Source organism: Polypterus senegalus, chromosome 9 (genome assembly GCF_016835505.1).
Source record: "Polypterus senegalus isolate Bchr_013 chromosome 9, ASM1683550v1, whole genome shotgun sequence".
NCBI classification, from domain to species: domain Eukaryota; kingdom Metazoa; phylum Chordata; class Cladistia; order Polypteriformes; family Polypteridae; genus Polypterus; species Polypterus senegalus.
The window spans coordinates 70,993,144-71,007,033 of record NC_053162.1 but is presented as its reverse complement, the minus strand read 5'-3'; the positions used below and the strand labels follow the sequence as shown (position 1 = coordinate 71,007,033).

General features: G+C 40.5%; 1 protein-coding gene across 1 annotated transcript in view; it reads left to right on the top strand.

Annotated features, from left to right (window-relative positions):
* The first annotated feature begins 3,174 nt into the window (after positions 1-3,174).
* Positions 3,175-13,890, top strand: part of terb1 (telomere repeat binding bouquet formation protein 1) — a 54,737-nt gene continuing 44,021 nt past the window's right edge. Inside the window, exons 1-2 of the mRNA XM_039762381.1 lie at positions 3,175-3,247; positions 6,330-6,440. Of these exons, the coding sequence (XP_039618315.1) occupies positions 3,175-3,247; positions 6,330-6,440 (184 nt within the window). The remainder of the gene's footprint in view (positions 3,248-6,329; positions 6,441-13,890) is intronic.

The following is a 13,890-nucleotide window of genomic DNA, read 5'->3' as shown; positions in this document are numbered from 1 at the left end:
TTTGATTATATACCTTTCGCAGATATTTAGTTTTTCAATTTGTTCTAGTGGAGAATTCAGTAGTTGTGCATGTCCTTTAAAACCCAGTAATATCATTTTTGATCTTTGATGCAGTTTTACTTTATCTAAGGTGAAATATTTTGCTTATATTCTGGTGCACCTCCTATACACCAAGGTTCTTCACAATCCATCAGTCAGTCAGTCATCTTCCAACCCACTACCTCCTAACACAGGGTCACGGGGGTCTGCTGGAGCCAATCCTAGCCAACACAGGGGGGGCAAGGCAGGAACAAATCCCTTGGCAGGGTGCCAGCCCACCACAGGGCACACACACACACAACCCAAGCACACACTAGGGACAATTTAGGATCGCCAATGCACCTAACCTGCATGTCTTTGGACTGTGGGAGGAACCCGGAGCACCCAGAGGAAACCCACTCAGACATAGGGAGAACATGCAAACTCTACGCAGGGAGGACCCAGGAAACGAACCCAGGTCTCCGTACTGCGAGGCAGCAACACTACCACTGCGCCACCATGCCACTTACAATCCATCAATGTATTGAAATATTTTATTAAAGCAAGCTACAGTCAAAGTAAAAAGTATGTGAACCCCTAGGAATTATCTATATTTATGTCTAATTCCCATATAAAACATGGTCGTATCTTAGTGTCAGTCACAATAATGAACAAATATAGTCTCCTATAACTAAAGATACACAGATTTTCAGAGAATTTGTAACCATATTAAATAAATCATTCAAACTGTGAAACTGAAGGTTGGAAAAAGTAAGTAAACCCTAAGCTAATGACTTTTTAAAAAGCTCATTGCAGTCAGAATTTAGCACACCTGGAGTCCATTTAATGAAACAAGTTCAAAGGTGTGGCCTAGAATTACTTTGATTGATAAAAAACACTATAAAGTTTGAGTTTGAGCTTTTCACAAGAAGCATATCCAGATGGGAATCATGCCTTGCACAAAAGAGCTGTCTGAAGAGCTACGATCGAGAATTGTTAATCTACATAAGGGTGGAAAGGGCTACAAAGTCATCTCACATATTTTAGATATTCATCAGTCTACTGTTAGGCAAGTTGTCTATAAATGTATACAATATGGTATTGTGGCTACTCTGCCTAGAAGTGGGCGCCCTGCCAAGATGACCCCAAGAGCACAACACAAAGTCAGCAATAAGGTAAAGAAGAACCCTAGAGTGACAGCAAAGGACTTGAAGAAGTCATTAGAACTGGCTAACATCTCTGTTCATGAGTCAACTATATGCAAAACATTGAACAAGAAAGGAGTCCATGGCAGGACACCAAGAAGGAAGCCACTGCTATGAAAAAGGAATGCCAGAAGTTTGCGAAAGAGCACTTGGACACTCCACAATGGTACTGGGAAAATGTTCTGTGGAGTGATGAAGCCAAAATTGAACTATTTGGGAGGAACAAGCAGAACTTCATTTGGCGTTAAAGGGCACTGCATATCAACATCAAAACACCATCCCTACAGTAAAGTATGGTGGAGGGAACATCATGATTTGGGACTGCTTTGCTGCATCAGGGCCTGAACAGCTTGCAGTCATTGAGGGGAAAATGAATTCACAAGTTTATCAACAAATTCTCCAGGATAATGTGAGGGTGTCTGTCCGTAACTTAAGCTCAGAAGAGGCTTGGTGATGCAATAGGACAATGGCCCCAACCATTGCAGCAAATCCACAGCACAGTGGCTTCAGAAGAACAAACTCACCCTTTTGGAGTGTCCCAGTCAGAGCCTAGATCTCAATCCTATTGCGATGCTCTGAAATGACTTGAAGAGAGCCATGCACAGAAGACAACCAAAGAATATAGAAGAGTTAAGGCTGTTCTGCAGGGAAGAATAGGCTAAAATTCCCCCCGCACTATGTGCAGGTCTGATCTGCACAGTACAGGTAGCGCCAGGTTGAGGTCATTGCTGCCAAAGGAGGGTCAACCAGTTATTAAATCCCAAGGTTCACTTACTTTTTACACTATCACTGTGAACGTTAAATGCGTTTGTAAAATACTGTAAAGACATGAAAGAGTAGAATTTTTTGTGTGTCATTGGCTTAAGCTCATTGTGTATATCAGTACCTGTGACTAAGATGAAGTTCAGATCACTTTTTATGACCAAATCATGCAGTAAACCAGATAATTCCAAAGGGTTCACATACTTTTTACTTTGACTGTATATCAAGTTAGCACACAGACCTTATTATGCAGCAAAACTTACCCAAGCCAACTTTCTTTGTTATTTGATAGTTTTTATAAGGTGTCATGATTACACAAAAGCTTCATTGATATATACCTGATAGACAAATGGAAGTCAAATAGAAGCATCCCAAATATGAAATACTAAGATAGTTTTGGTCATAGTTACGTGATAGGCCTAAAGAATTTAAAGGGTAGTGTGAACTTAAAAGCTCATAATGCTAAATTATTGCAAAAAAGAATTCCTCTTGCTCTAGCTAATGCCAAGTCAAATGTACATTAATGATATCACTATAGTAGCCTTGTTAGCCTCATGACATAGTAGGCTAAGCCACATGAATATTATTTTGGAATTTTTATGTCTGTCTGTTTTGATTTTTTTTTTAACTTTGTTTTACCTTATGACCTACCATTGCTGTATATTCATTGTTGCATTGGTGCATTCATCTGTGCATTTTTTTTCTGTGTGAGTCTATACATTTACAGGTTCTGTATTACATATTAACAGGCACAGTGTTTATGTTGCTTTGGGTATGTCAAGCAACCATGTGAATTTGTGGTGTAGGACGAAGTTATGTTTTCCGTAGTCTGTTGCATATACAGTGTCAGGTATATTTATTTTTTTGTACACTGTATGTAGTATTAGGCTTGAAAGTAAGGAAGCAAAAGAGGGGCTCAGTATTAAGAAGTAGTCACCTATGGAAGCAAGCAGGGAAAGGGAAAGTTTAATAGCTACAAATAAAGACACATTGCAGGCAGTCAAGAGGGCAAGAGTGTTACAGGAGCTTAAGAGGCCTGCATTAATTTTCTCAAACTGACATTAAATGTATTTAATTTAAATAATTTACATTTTAATAAAAAGACTGTTGAACTGTTAAAAAAATCCCAATTTTAATAGTAAGGTCAATGCTTACTGTTTGATACTGGATGTTTTGGAGACTGGCTTCGATGAGTCCTGCCCCCAAGAGGCCTATATCTGCTAGAAATTATCAGCTGATCCAGTACCTTAAGTTCAGAGGAGGCATGTAGCCTACATTGTAGTAGAAAATTAGTGGATCTGCCAATGTTTCCTTTAGTGTGTACCCCCAGAGTGGAGTGGGAAGAGACTTCAGACCAGAGTAGTAGAGATGTAAAGAGTGAAGAGTCCAGGGAAATCAACTTCAGAATTAGAATTGTCCAACCTTTTTTTAGAACCTTATGGTGCTGGACAGTGACTTTGTAAGTCTGAGGTGGTAGATAGATATAGTGGCCCAAATGTGTCACATCAGAACCAGTATCAATAGATCTCTCTACAAAGATGCATAGGCCCCTGGCTAGAGCTGGTAAAGAGCTAGTAGTCATTACCCATGTGGGGACAAATGGCATATGTAAGAGCAGGCCATCAGTTCTGCAGTCAGATTAAAAAGTGTGGTGCCACCTTGAAGAATAGAACTTACTCCTCAATAAGTTGTTATCCTCAGAAATTCTGTCTGTGTCACACACTAGGCAAGACTGTGGAAATTAGAAGTATTAATGTGCGGGTCAGCTCTTTGTGTAGGATAGAAGGTTGTAGGTTTATGGGACAGAGCTCAAATGCTTTATGTTTAGTGAATGCTCCAACCTTGTATTTTTCTAAAGTTAACATGTATGATGAAGTTGATAAGGCTGTTGTGTCCAAATCTGGAGTTGATAAGGCTGTTGTGTCCAAATTTGTCCAAATGCAATGGCCAGATTACTATTGCGCCTAGCACGCAACAGACCCTTAGGTTGTGGGTTCAGATATACTTGTACTGACACTGTGTGTGACTGTAAATAAGTCACTTCACTTGCATTTGCTGCAATTGATAAAACAAAATAAATGCAACCAATTGTATCTTAAATATTGTAAGTTGCCTTGGATAAAGGAGTCAAGCAAATAAGTAAAAATTATAATAATAACAACAATTATAATAATAATAATACAATTGCATTTTTTTCATGCAGATGCAGTCATAAGTGGCATTGTAAGTGCAGTGGATGGAACCCTCATCCCTATTCATACTCCCAGCCTCTTGAACCCCATCCATACCTTTTGAAAAGCGTTTTTGGTGCTAAATATCCAGGCAATCTGCTGCTGACCCTCAGGGACATCTTATAGTCATTGTGGCCAAGCAGCTTGGGAGTATACATGATGGTTATATCTGGTCTAATGCTTGAGTGTGTGAGATGACAATGGAAAGTGCATTTGTTGGTAGCTGGTTACTTGGAGACAGTAGATGTCCTCTTCACAAATACCTTCTAACTCCAGTGCTGAATCTCCAAATCGTGGTGTGACAGTATAATATATATTTGACCATTGAAATATATAGAATAAATGTTCCTGTTATCAGCAGTCTGCTTTTCTGATGGAACACAGGAGGAACCCATCAAAGAACTACTTTAAACTTATTTGTTAAATATCGAATAATGAAAGACTTCAGGAAACACTTGCAAAACTCATTTTTTAATTATGTTGTGTCTTATCTGATTCGTTATTCACTAAAATAAGTTGTTTTTGTGAAATGTAACCCTGGATCAGAATAAAAATAACAAGCTGATTAAAAGTGCAGACGATACAAAACTAAGTGGAATGGCAGATAATCTAGAATCAGCTTAATCATTACAGAGTAACATGGACACAGGCTTGGTCACATTTGTGACAGGTGAAGTTCTATGTTTTTCTAAGGTATTACACAAAAGAAGTAAAAACGCTAGCTTTGAGTACACAAAGGTGGGGTCTGAAATTGAAACTACACCTTATGAGAAGGACATTGGCATCATAGTGGACTTGTCACTTTTTATGTTAAGAAAATATTTAAATGTTATTAGGAATGCTAACAGGTCTGTAAGCTGTATATCATGATGTGTAGAGTACAAATTTTAAGGAGGTTTTGCTTATGTTATACTGTATTACTCACTGGTTAGGCATCATCTGGAGTTTTGCATGTAGTTTTGGTCGCCTCGCTCCAAAAAGACATAACAGCTTTAGAAAAAATTGAGAGAAGAGTGAATAGGCCGATTCCAGAACTGCAAGATATGAGTTACTAGTTGCGTGTTGTCTTTGGGGCAAAAAACAACCCAAAGTTTCCTTTGCAGTTTTACTATATTTGTAGACTAGTCTATACCTCCAGATAGACAATGTTTTTAGTGAAAACTTCAAGCCTTGCCCTCTGTTGCTGAGGTGTTTCAATTGCACTCTGTTGAACTGCAGTGTTTGATTTACAACATTGTATCTCTTCATCTGTGTCTTTAGCACAATGTCGTTGTTGTGTGGTGGTGTTTGCTGCACATGGGTATTTCATAGTGAGAAGTGAAGTGCATGCATACACTGTCTAGTGACTGTGGTTGAGTATGAGCAAAGTGGACTGTTCTATACACACATAGGTCTTTCGTTTATATATGTCTAATGAGGAAAAACTGAAGGACCTGAACCATATCAGTTTAAGCAAACTGAGGCTATGAGGTAACATAATTGAAGTTTTTAAAATTATGATAGGAATTAGTACAATTAATCCTGGTTATTACTTTAAAATTAGTTCTTTACCAAGAACATATGAATACAGATGCAAACACGATAAGGGTACATTTCTCACAAACGCTGGAAAAATTTCTTTACACAGAGAACCTATAGGCACATGGAATAAATTACTAAGTATCGTGGAATAGAATAGGACTTTAAACCAACCTTTAAAACTCAACTTGATTTTGTTTTGGAGAAATTAAGATTCATTTGTACCATAAGCACAGTTTAGCCAGTGAAAACCTATTTCCCATATACTAAACTTGTTCTGGCAACACGGAAATATGCTATCACACTTGGCTCCATTCTTCAGAGAATGCTTACATGATGTCACTTCTTTTCCTTGATGGACACTGTCTCCAGACTTGTTTCCTATTACAAATGTAGGGATGTTCTGTAAAGATAACTATAGTCTACTCTACGTCCCTCTGCTGACCATTTCCTCCCTGACGGAATTGTTTCAAAGTGCTTGGTAAGACATGGCATCTTGCTGTTTCACATGTAGCGCTGTTCTGCATCAATATATATATATATATATGTATATAATTATTTGTTAGTAATAATTGTTTTCTTTTAAATCCTTTAGAGCTTAAGACTGACTTGAATTTGCTGCTTGAATGCCTTAAGTGTCAAATGGATTCACCTTCTGCACAGAAACAAGCTCTGGTTACCATTTATACTGTCTGTCAACAAAATGGTTTGATATTCTATATATTTTTGGTTTTTAAAATATAAAACATTGATCATATAAATTGATTCAGTGTAACATGGCAGTATTAATGATGATAAACTCAAGGAGCTTAGTGGAAAAAATAGCCCCATCTACTCTTTCCTGTGCACACTAGGCTTTATTAAGACCAACTGCTTTATTTTTTTTATAGTATTACAATGTTGACCCCAGTGTGGTGATTGTAAACACACCTGGGAGCCTCTGCCTCCTCCCTAAATCAACTTTCATTTGGTATTCCTATGTTATTGTAACTAGCTCCATTATGACTGTCACCTCAGGCAAAGGTTGTTTCTCAAATATGATAAATGTGTCCAGTTATCTTAATGTAATGATTTGTATTTAGTGATTAATACTTCAGGTAATATCAGGGAGACATTTCAGTACCTTCAATAACCGCCTTCACTTAGGACTTTTGGGCAGAAACTGAAGTTAAGTATTCCTGTCTTATCATATACTGGAAAAATATGCATAATAGTTATTTAGTTTTTTCTCTTCAATGGGTGGATTTGGAAGAATATTATTAGAATATATACTCATCAACAAAAACATTATATCCCATTTAGCTAAAAAGCTGACATTTGGCAGGATGGTACATCTAAGGCAGTAGATATTCACTAATACCAATATTTTGGTTTAAAAAAAACAGTTCAAAAACTAAATACCCTAAATTCTCAAAAAAGCTTTGAAAAAGAAAATTAGTGGACAAATGTTTTTATTTGTTGATATATGTTGTTAATAATGCTGTAGCAAGTGGGACATTCTAGTGCACATCCATCCATCCTCTTCCGCTTATCCGAGATTGTGTTGCGTGTGCAGCAGCTTGAGCAGAGATGCCCAGACTTCCCTCTCCCTGGCCACTTCTACTAGCTCTTCTGGGGGAATTCCGAGGCGTTCTCAGGCCAGCAGAGAGACATAGTCCCTCCAACATGTCCTGGGTCTTCCCCGGGGCCTCCTCCTGGCTAGACGTGCCTGTAACACCTCTCCAGGGAGGCGTCCAGTAAGCATCCTGATCAGATGCCCGAACCACCTCATCTGACTCCTCTCGATGCAGAGGAGCAGTGGCTCTACTCTGTGCTCCTCCTAGATGACTGATCTTCTCACCCTATCTTTAAGGGAAAGCCCAGACACCCTGATGAGGAAACTCATTTCAGCCGCTTGTATTCGCGATCTCGTTCTTTCGGTCACTACCTATAGCTCATGACCATAGGTGAGGGTAGGAACGTAGATCGACTGGTAAATTGAGAGCTTTGACTTTTGACTGCATCGATCCACCTGTCGTTCTCCTGCTCTATTCTTCTCTCACTCGTGAACAAGACCCCTAGATACTTGAACTCCTCCACTTGGGTGCAGGATCTTGCTCCCAAACCTGAGAGGGCACTCTGGCCTTTTCTGGCTGGGAACCATGGTCTCAGATTTGAAGGTGCTGATTCCCATCCCCATTGCTTCACACTCGGCCACGAACCGATCCAGAAAGAGCTGAAGATCACGGCCTGATGAAGCAAACAGGACAACATAATCTGCAAAAAGCAGTGACCCAATCCTGAGACCACCAAATTGGACCCCCTCAACGCCCTGGCTGCGCCTAGAAATTCTGTCCATAAAAGTTATGAACAGAATTGGTGACAAAGGGAATCCAACTCTCTCCAGAAATGGGTTTGACTTACTTCCGGCAATGCGGACCAAGCTCTGACACCGGTTGTACAGGGAACAAACAGCGATCCCCCCCAGGGCCCTGCCACCAAGGAGTTTTTTGACTACCTCGGTGACTTCAGTCCCAGAGATGGGAGAGCCCACCTCCTAGTCCACAGGCTCTGCTTCCTCATTGGAAGACATGTTAGTGGGATTGAGGAGATCTTCGAAGTACTCCCCCCACCAACCCACAACGTCCCAAGTCGAAATCAGCAGCACACCATCCCCACCATATACAGTGTTGACACTGCACTTTTTCCCCATCCTGAGACGCGGGATGGTGAACCAGAATCTTCTCAAAGCCGTTCAGAAGGCGTTCTCCATGGCCTCCCCAAACTCCTCCCACGCCCAAATTTTTGCCTCAGCAACCACCGAAGTCGCATTCCGCTTGGCCTGCCGGTACCTGTTAGCTGCCTCTGGAGTCCCATAAGACAAAGGGGTCCTGTAGGACTCCTTCTTCAGCTTGACGGCATCCCTCACCGCCAGTGTCCACCAACGGGTTCAGGAATTGCCGCCACAACAGGCACTGACCACCTTACAGCCACAGCTCCAGTCAGCCACCTCAACAACAGAGGCACGGAATATGGCCCATTCAGACTCAACGTCCCCCACCTTGAGTCCTGACGGAGGTGGGAGTTGAAGCTACTTCTGACAGGGGACTCTGCCAGATGTTCCCAGCAGACCTTCACAATACGTTTGGACCTGCCAGGCCTGACCAGCATCCTCCCCCACCATCGAAGCCAACTCACCACCAGGTGGTGATCAGTTGACAGCTCCGCCTCTCTCTTCACCCGAGTGTCCAGGACATCTGGCCGCAAGTCCAATGACACGACCATGAAGTCGATCATCAAACTAGGGTGTCCTAGTGCCAGGTGCACATATGGACACCCCTATGCCTGAACATGGTGTTCGTTATGGACAATCCATGACGAGCACAGAAGTCCATCCATTTTCTAACCCGCTGAATCCGAATAGGGTCACGGGGGTCTGCCGGAGCCAATCCCAGCCAACACAGGGCACAAGGCAGGAACCAATCCTGGGCAGGGTTCACGCTGTGCATCGATTTGAGCCCGACTATATCTAGCCGGAACCTCTCAAACTCACGCACTAGCTCAGGCTCCTTCCCCTTCAGAGAGGTGACATTCCACGTCCCAAGAGCCAGCTTCTGTAGCCAAGGATCAGACCGCCAAGGTCCCCGCCTTTGGCCACCACCCAACTCACACTGCGCCCAACCTTCTTGACCCCTCCTACAGGTGGTGAGCCCATGGGAAGGTTCTAGTGCCTCAACCTTTATGGCCTTGGAAACCACTTTTAAATTCCTTGATGACCCATGGACAGCATTTGAAGAGCAGTAGAGAGAAACAAATGCAGTTAGTGGTGAAATTAATAATTAGAAACAGGAAAAAATATCACTTCTGTGGACCGGGGGTGTATCACATGTCACAATAAATCTGAGATAAACTGAACGCACTACATTTTTTGTAAGTGCATAGCTATGCATTTTTGGAAAAGCCACGGAGTTATCCAACTGCACATTGTCATTAAGTTTTCAATACTAATGAACAAAGGTAAAAAAGAGAAGATAAAAAAAAAGAAAAAAAAACCACTGCAAAAATAACCAATGGAACTAAGCTACAACTTAACAAAATCAAGGATGATTTTTTCTACAACTGATAGAAATTACTATTTTTCAGAGTGCGATAAGAACATGACAGTGCTTTTGGATCAGTGAAAAAAATGAGAAACTTTTGTTTTTTTTTCTCTTGGTAGACATTTATTCCAACCCACTGTATACGGAGGCTGTACTAATTTTCGGCTTTGATGCTAATGAAGAGTCAAGATTTATACTAGTTTTTAGCTTTGAATGAATTAACATGGGCGGCACGGTGGCGCAGTGGTAGTGCTGCTGCCTCGTAGTTAGGAGACCTGGGTTCGCTTCCCGGGTCCTCCCTGCGTGGAGTTTGCATGTTCTCCCGTGTCGCGTGGGTTTCCTCCGGGCGCTCCGGTTTCCTCCCACAGTCCAAAGACATGCAGGTTAGGTGGATTGGCGATTCTAAATTGGCCCTGGTGTGTACTTGGTGTGTGTGTGTGTATCCTGCAGTGGGTTGGCACCCTGCTCGGGATTGGTTCCTGCCTTGTGCCCTGTGTTGGCTGGGATTGGCTCCAGCAGACCCCCGTGACCCTGTATTCGGATTCAGCGGGTTAGAAAATGGATGGATGGATGAATTAACATTAAGTATCCTTTATAATATTACTGAATACAACAATTGGTAATGTCCTTTATTATGGAGTTCTGCTGCAGTCTCGTTCACATCAACATCATCAGAGTACATTTAGCTTTTTCAACAGTATGCAGCTCAAATGAACTAATGTTGTATTAGTACTTATGATACATCCAATTAACTAACAGCACTATAACTAAGGCCTGTTTACTTAGAAAATATCACTGGCAAAGCATACATATACATACACAACCCCTTTTCCAAAAATGTAAATAAAATGTGAATAAAAACGGAATACAATGATTTCCATCCATCCATCCATTTGCTAACCCGCTGAATCCGAATACAGGGTCACGGGGGTCTGCTGGAGCCAATCCCAGCCAACACAGGGCACAAGGCAGGAACCAATCCTGGGCAGGGTGCCAACCCACCACAGGACACACACACCAAGCACACACTTTAGGGTCAATTTAGAATCGCCAATCCACCTAAACTGCATGTCTTTGGAATGTGGGAGGAAACCGGAGCGCCCAGAGGAAACCCACACAGACACGGGGAGAACATGCAAACTCCACGCAGGGAGGACCCGGGAAGCGAACCCGGGTCTCCGAACTGTGAGGCAGCAGCGCTACCACTGCGCCACCGTGCCGCCCGGAATACAATGATTTGCATATGATAATTATGATGTTACTGACCTGTTGCCAATTAACCCAACTAGTTGCAAAATGTTCCACCAAGTCTTTTTTTAGCATTGCTTAATTTTGTTGCCCCTGTCCTAGCTTTTTTGAAATTTTGCTGGCATCAAACTCAAAATGAGAAAATATGTTTCATAAAACAATACAATTCCTCAGTATCATCATTTAAAATGTTGTGTTTCTTCTGTTCCCAAATAAATATGGGTTTAAATAATTTGTAAATCATCACATTCTGTTTTATCTGCATCTCAAGTTCTTTGGAAACAGAGTTATGCTGTATATACATTCGCCCTTAATGTGCATTACAAATGTTGTCGCATTCCAAGGCCGGCAACAAGGCAAATGCCTCAGGCAGTGCCTTTGTCAGGACAGCATTTGAATGTATTTTTTTAACATTACTAAACAATAAGACAAATAAGTGTGTACCTAAAGAATTACATGCACACCCAGTACCGTATTAATTTACAACCTTTAAAAATTTTATGAATTAATATTTTCATTTAAAGGTTTTCATTTCATTTCATTGAAAGGTTTTCGTTTAAAGGTTTAATATTTTGTATTATGTGATTCACAACAATATGCCACATTTCAATATGTAGCACTGGTTTTCATTTGCTTGATTTATATGACATAAGGGCACGTTGAAAGGGGGTGGGGAGGGGACTAAAGTTGCGAAGGTACATTTTTTGCTCTGTTTTTTGTTTTCATTTCTTTTTTTTGTAATAAGATCAAATCAATGTCATATCACATAAATGCTAAATAAGATATGTTTGAATGGCAGTAAAAACAAAATAGGTGACTAGTATCTCTGTATTTACTTTACTGGTTTGCCAGCCACCTTACAATGCTGATTCCCTTAATATAATGACAAAATTGTGTGAAACAGAAGTGTAATGATTATCCCTACCAATGATTCAAGTTTGCAGTATCTTTGCTAAATGTATGCAAAGAATACAGCATAACCATCCAAGTAATGCATTGTCTCAGTTATAAAGTGAGATAGCAGCTACTGAGATCTTTTTTAGTGTGTCAGGAGCAAAGCTGTAGGTAGAGCAGTATTTTCCAACCTTTTTTTTATGATGACATGCTTTTTGTAGCCCATACGATTCTACCAACCAAAGAAGCAGAACCATTAAAGCAGCTCAGAGATTGCTTAGTGAGCACTTTGGTTGCATTCCCACCTGTTTTGTTCCTTTGCCATCTTATACAAGTGGTCTTCTCACTGCCCCAATCCACTGACCCAAGGTCACAGGCAACTCGTATGCCCACTGGCCCTTGGCTCTGGAAGAGCTGCAGGCAAACATGCACCCAGGCAGATGGACCCCCAACAAGCCTCCTGGCTTTTAGGTTTCTTGTGTAAAATCAAACTTAGCAGTTTTGTATTAATTCACCATTTCAGACCTATTCTAAAATAACATTTGTTGTACTGTTTTCAGTGTGTCTAATGTGAGTGATTAGACTTTGTTATTGAAAATTAACTGGACCTACAGTGCTGCTGGTGGACTGCATTACTTTGCTAATGCACCTTTAAAGTATATGACATGTGCTTTCACTAGATTTGTCACATTTAGGGGTTATTCTAATGAGCATTAGTTTGAATTCAAAAACCAAACATAATGACGTACTCTATTCCATTTTCACCATCCTGCTAACTGGTATAATGTCAGTGCTTTGAAATATTAAATACATTTTATTTTGGTATTAGTAAATTAAGCAGCTCATTTCATCGTTATTGTAGAGAAGCCACTTTATTTGAATCTTCCCTTGATTTTAACTTGAACTGTTGGTGCGCAGTTTCCTCCCATATCGCATAATGATTTATGTGTAATTGTGGATGCGTGCATGATATCCCTGCAACCCTGAGCCGTATAAACCAGTTAGAAAATCGATGGATGACCATCTTGAAACATGTTAAATGCAATCACAAAATGAATGTGTGGTCTCCGCTCCTTCACTTGGACTGTATAGGATACTGTAGTAAAATGCAATTAATTTTACCATCATTTCATCTCCTCTTACATATTTGTGACACTACAAGCTAAACGATTACAACTTGCTTCTGATTGATCAATTTTTTTTGTTCTTAATTCATGCAGTAGTCTATTTTTGAACTAACTCCATAATGGGATAAAAGTGGCAATAACAAAAGCCTATGTTTGTGTGTTTTGTTTTTTTTTTTAAATTAATAATAAGCATGATTCCCACAAGCAGGTGCTGAAATTCTCCCTTGAATGCAAATCATTTCAACATAAGTTCTGCTGTTTTTCTTTTCCATATGTGTTAATATGTCATACAGTGTTGTATCATCAGATCTTTGAGCCATTTTATACATCGTTTTTACTCCCCTTTTTCTACTTATCTTTGTGCCTTCTGGAGTAATTCATCCTATTGCAGTCACCCATTAGTGTGATACCGACTTCCACTTGGTAGTACTGATACAGTACAAAAGCTAGTACAGTTACGTTTTTGTGGATTTGGTATTGACTTGGTACCGAAGTATCAGTTCTTGTGACATTCCTAAATATATGTATGTGGTTGTGACTGAGAAGGGTGACTGCAAGTGGTAGGCCTTGGGGTCGGAACAGGGAGAAATGTACTATGGTTTTATTTTTAACTTCTAAGCTATTGTTAAAATATATACAAGTTTTGCTCTCTCTTTACAGTATACAGTCTATGCTTCTTTGTTGCAGACTAACTACCAGGTTAGATACCATTTGGTTTCAAAATATATTGTATTGTACCCTTCACCTACTCTTGCTGTAACTATTGTGGACCACCAGGGGCACACCACCACCGTAACCTGACACAGAT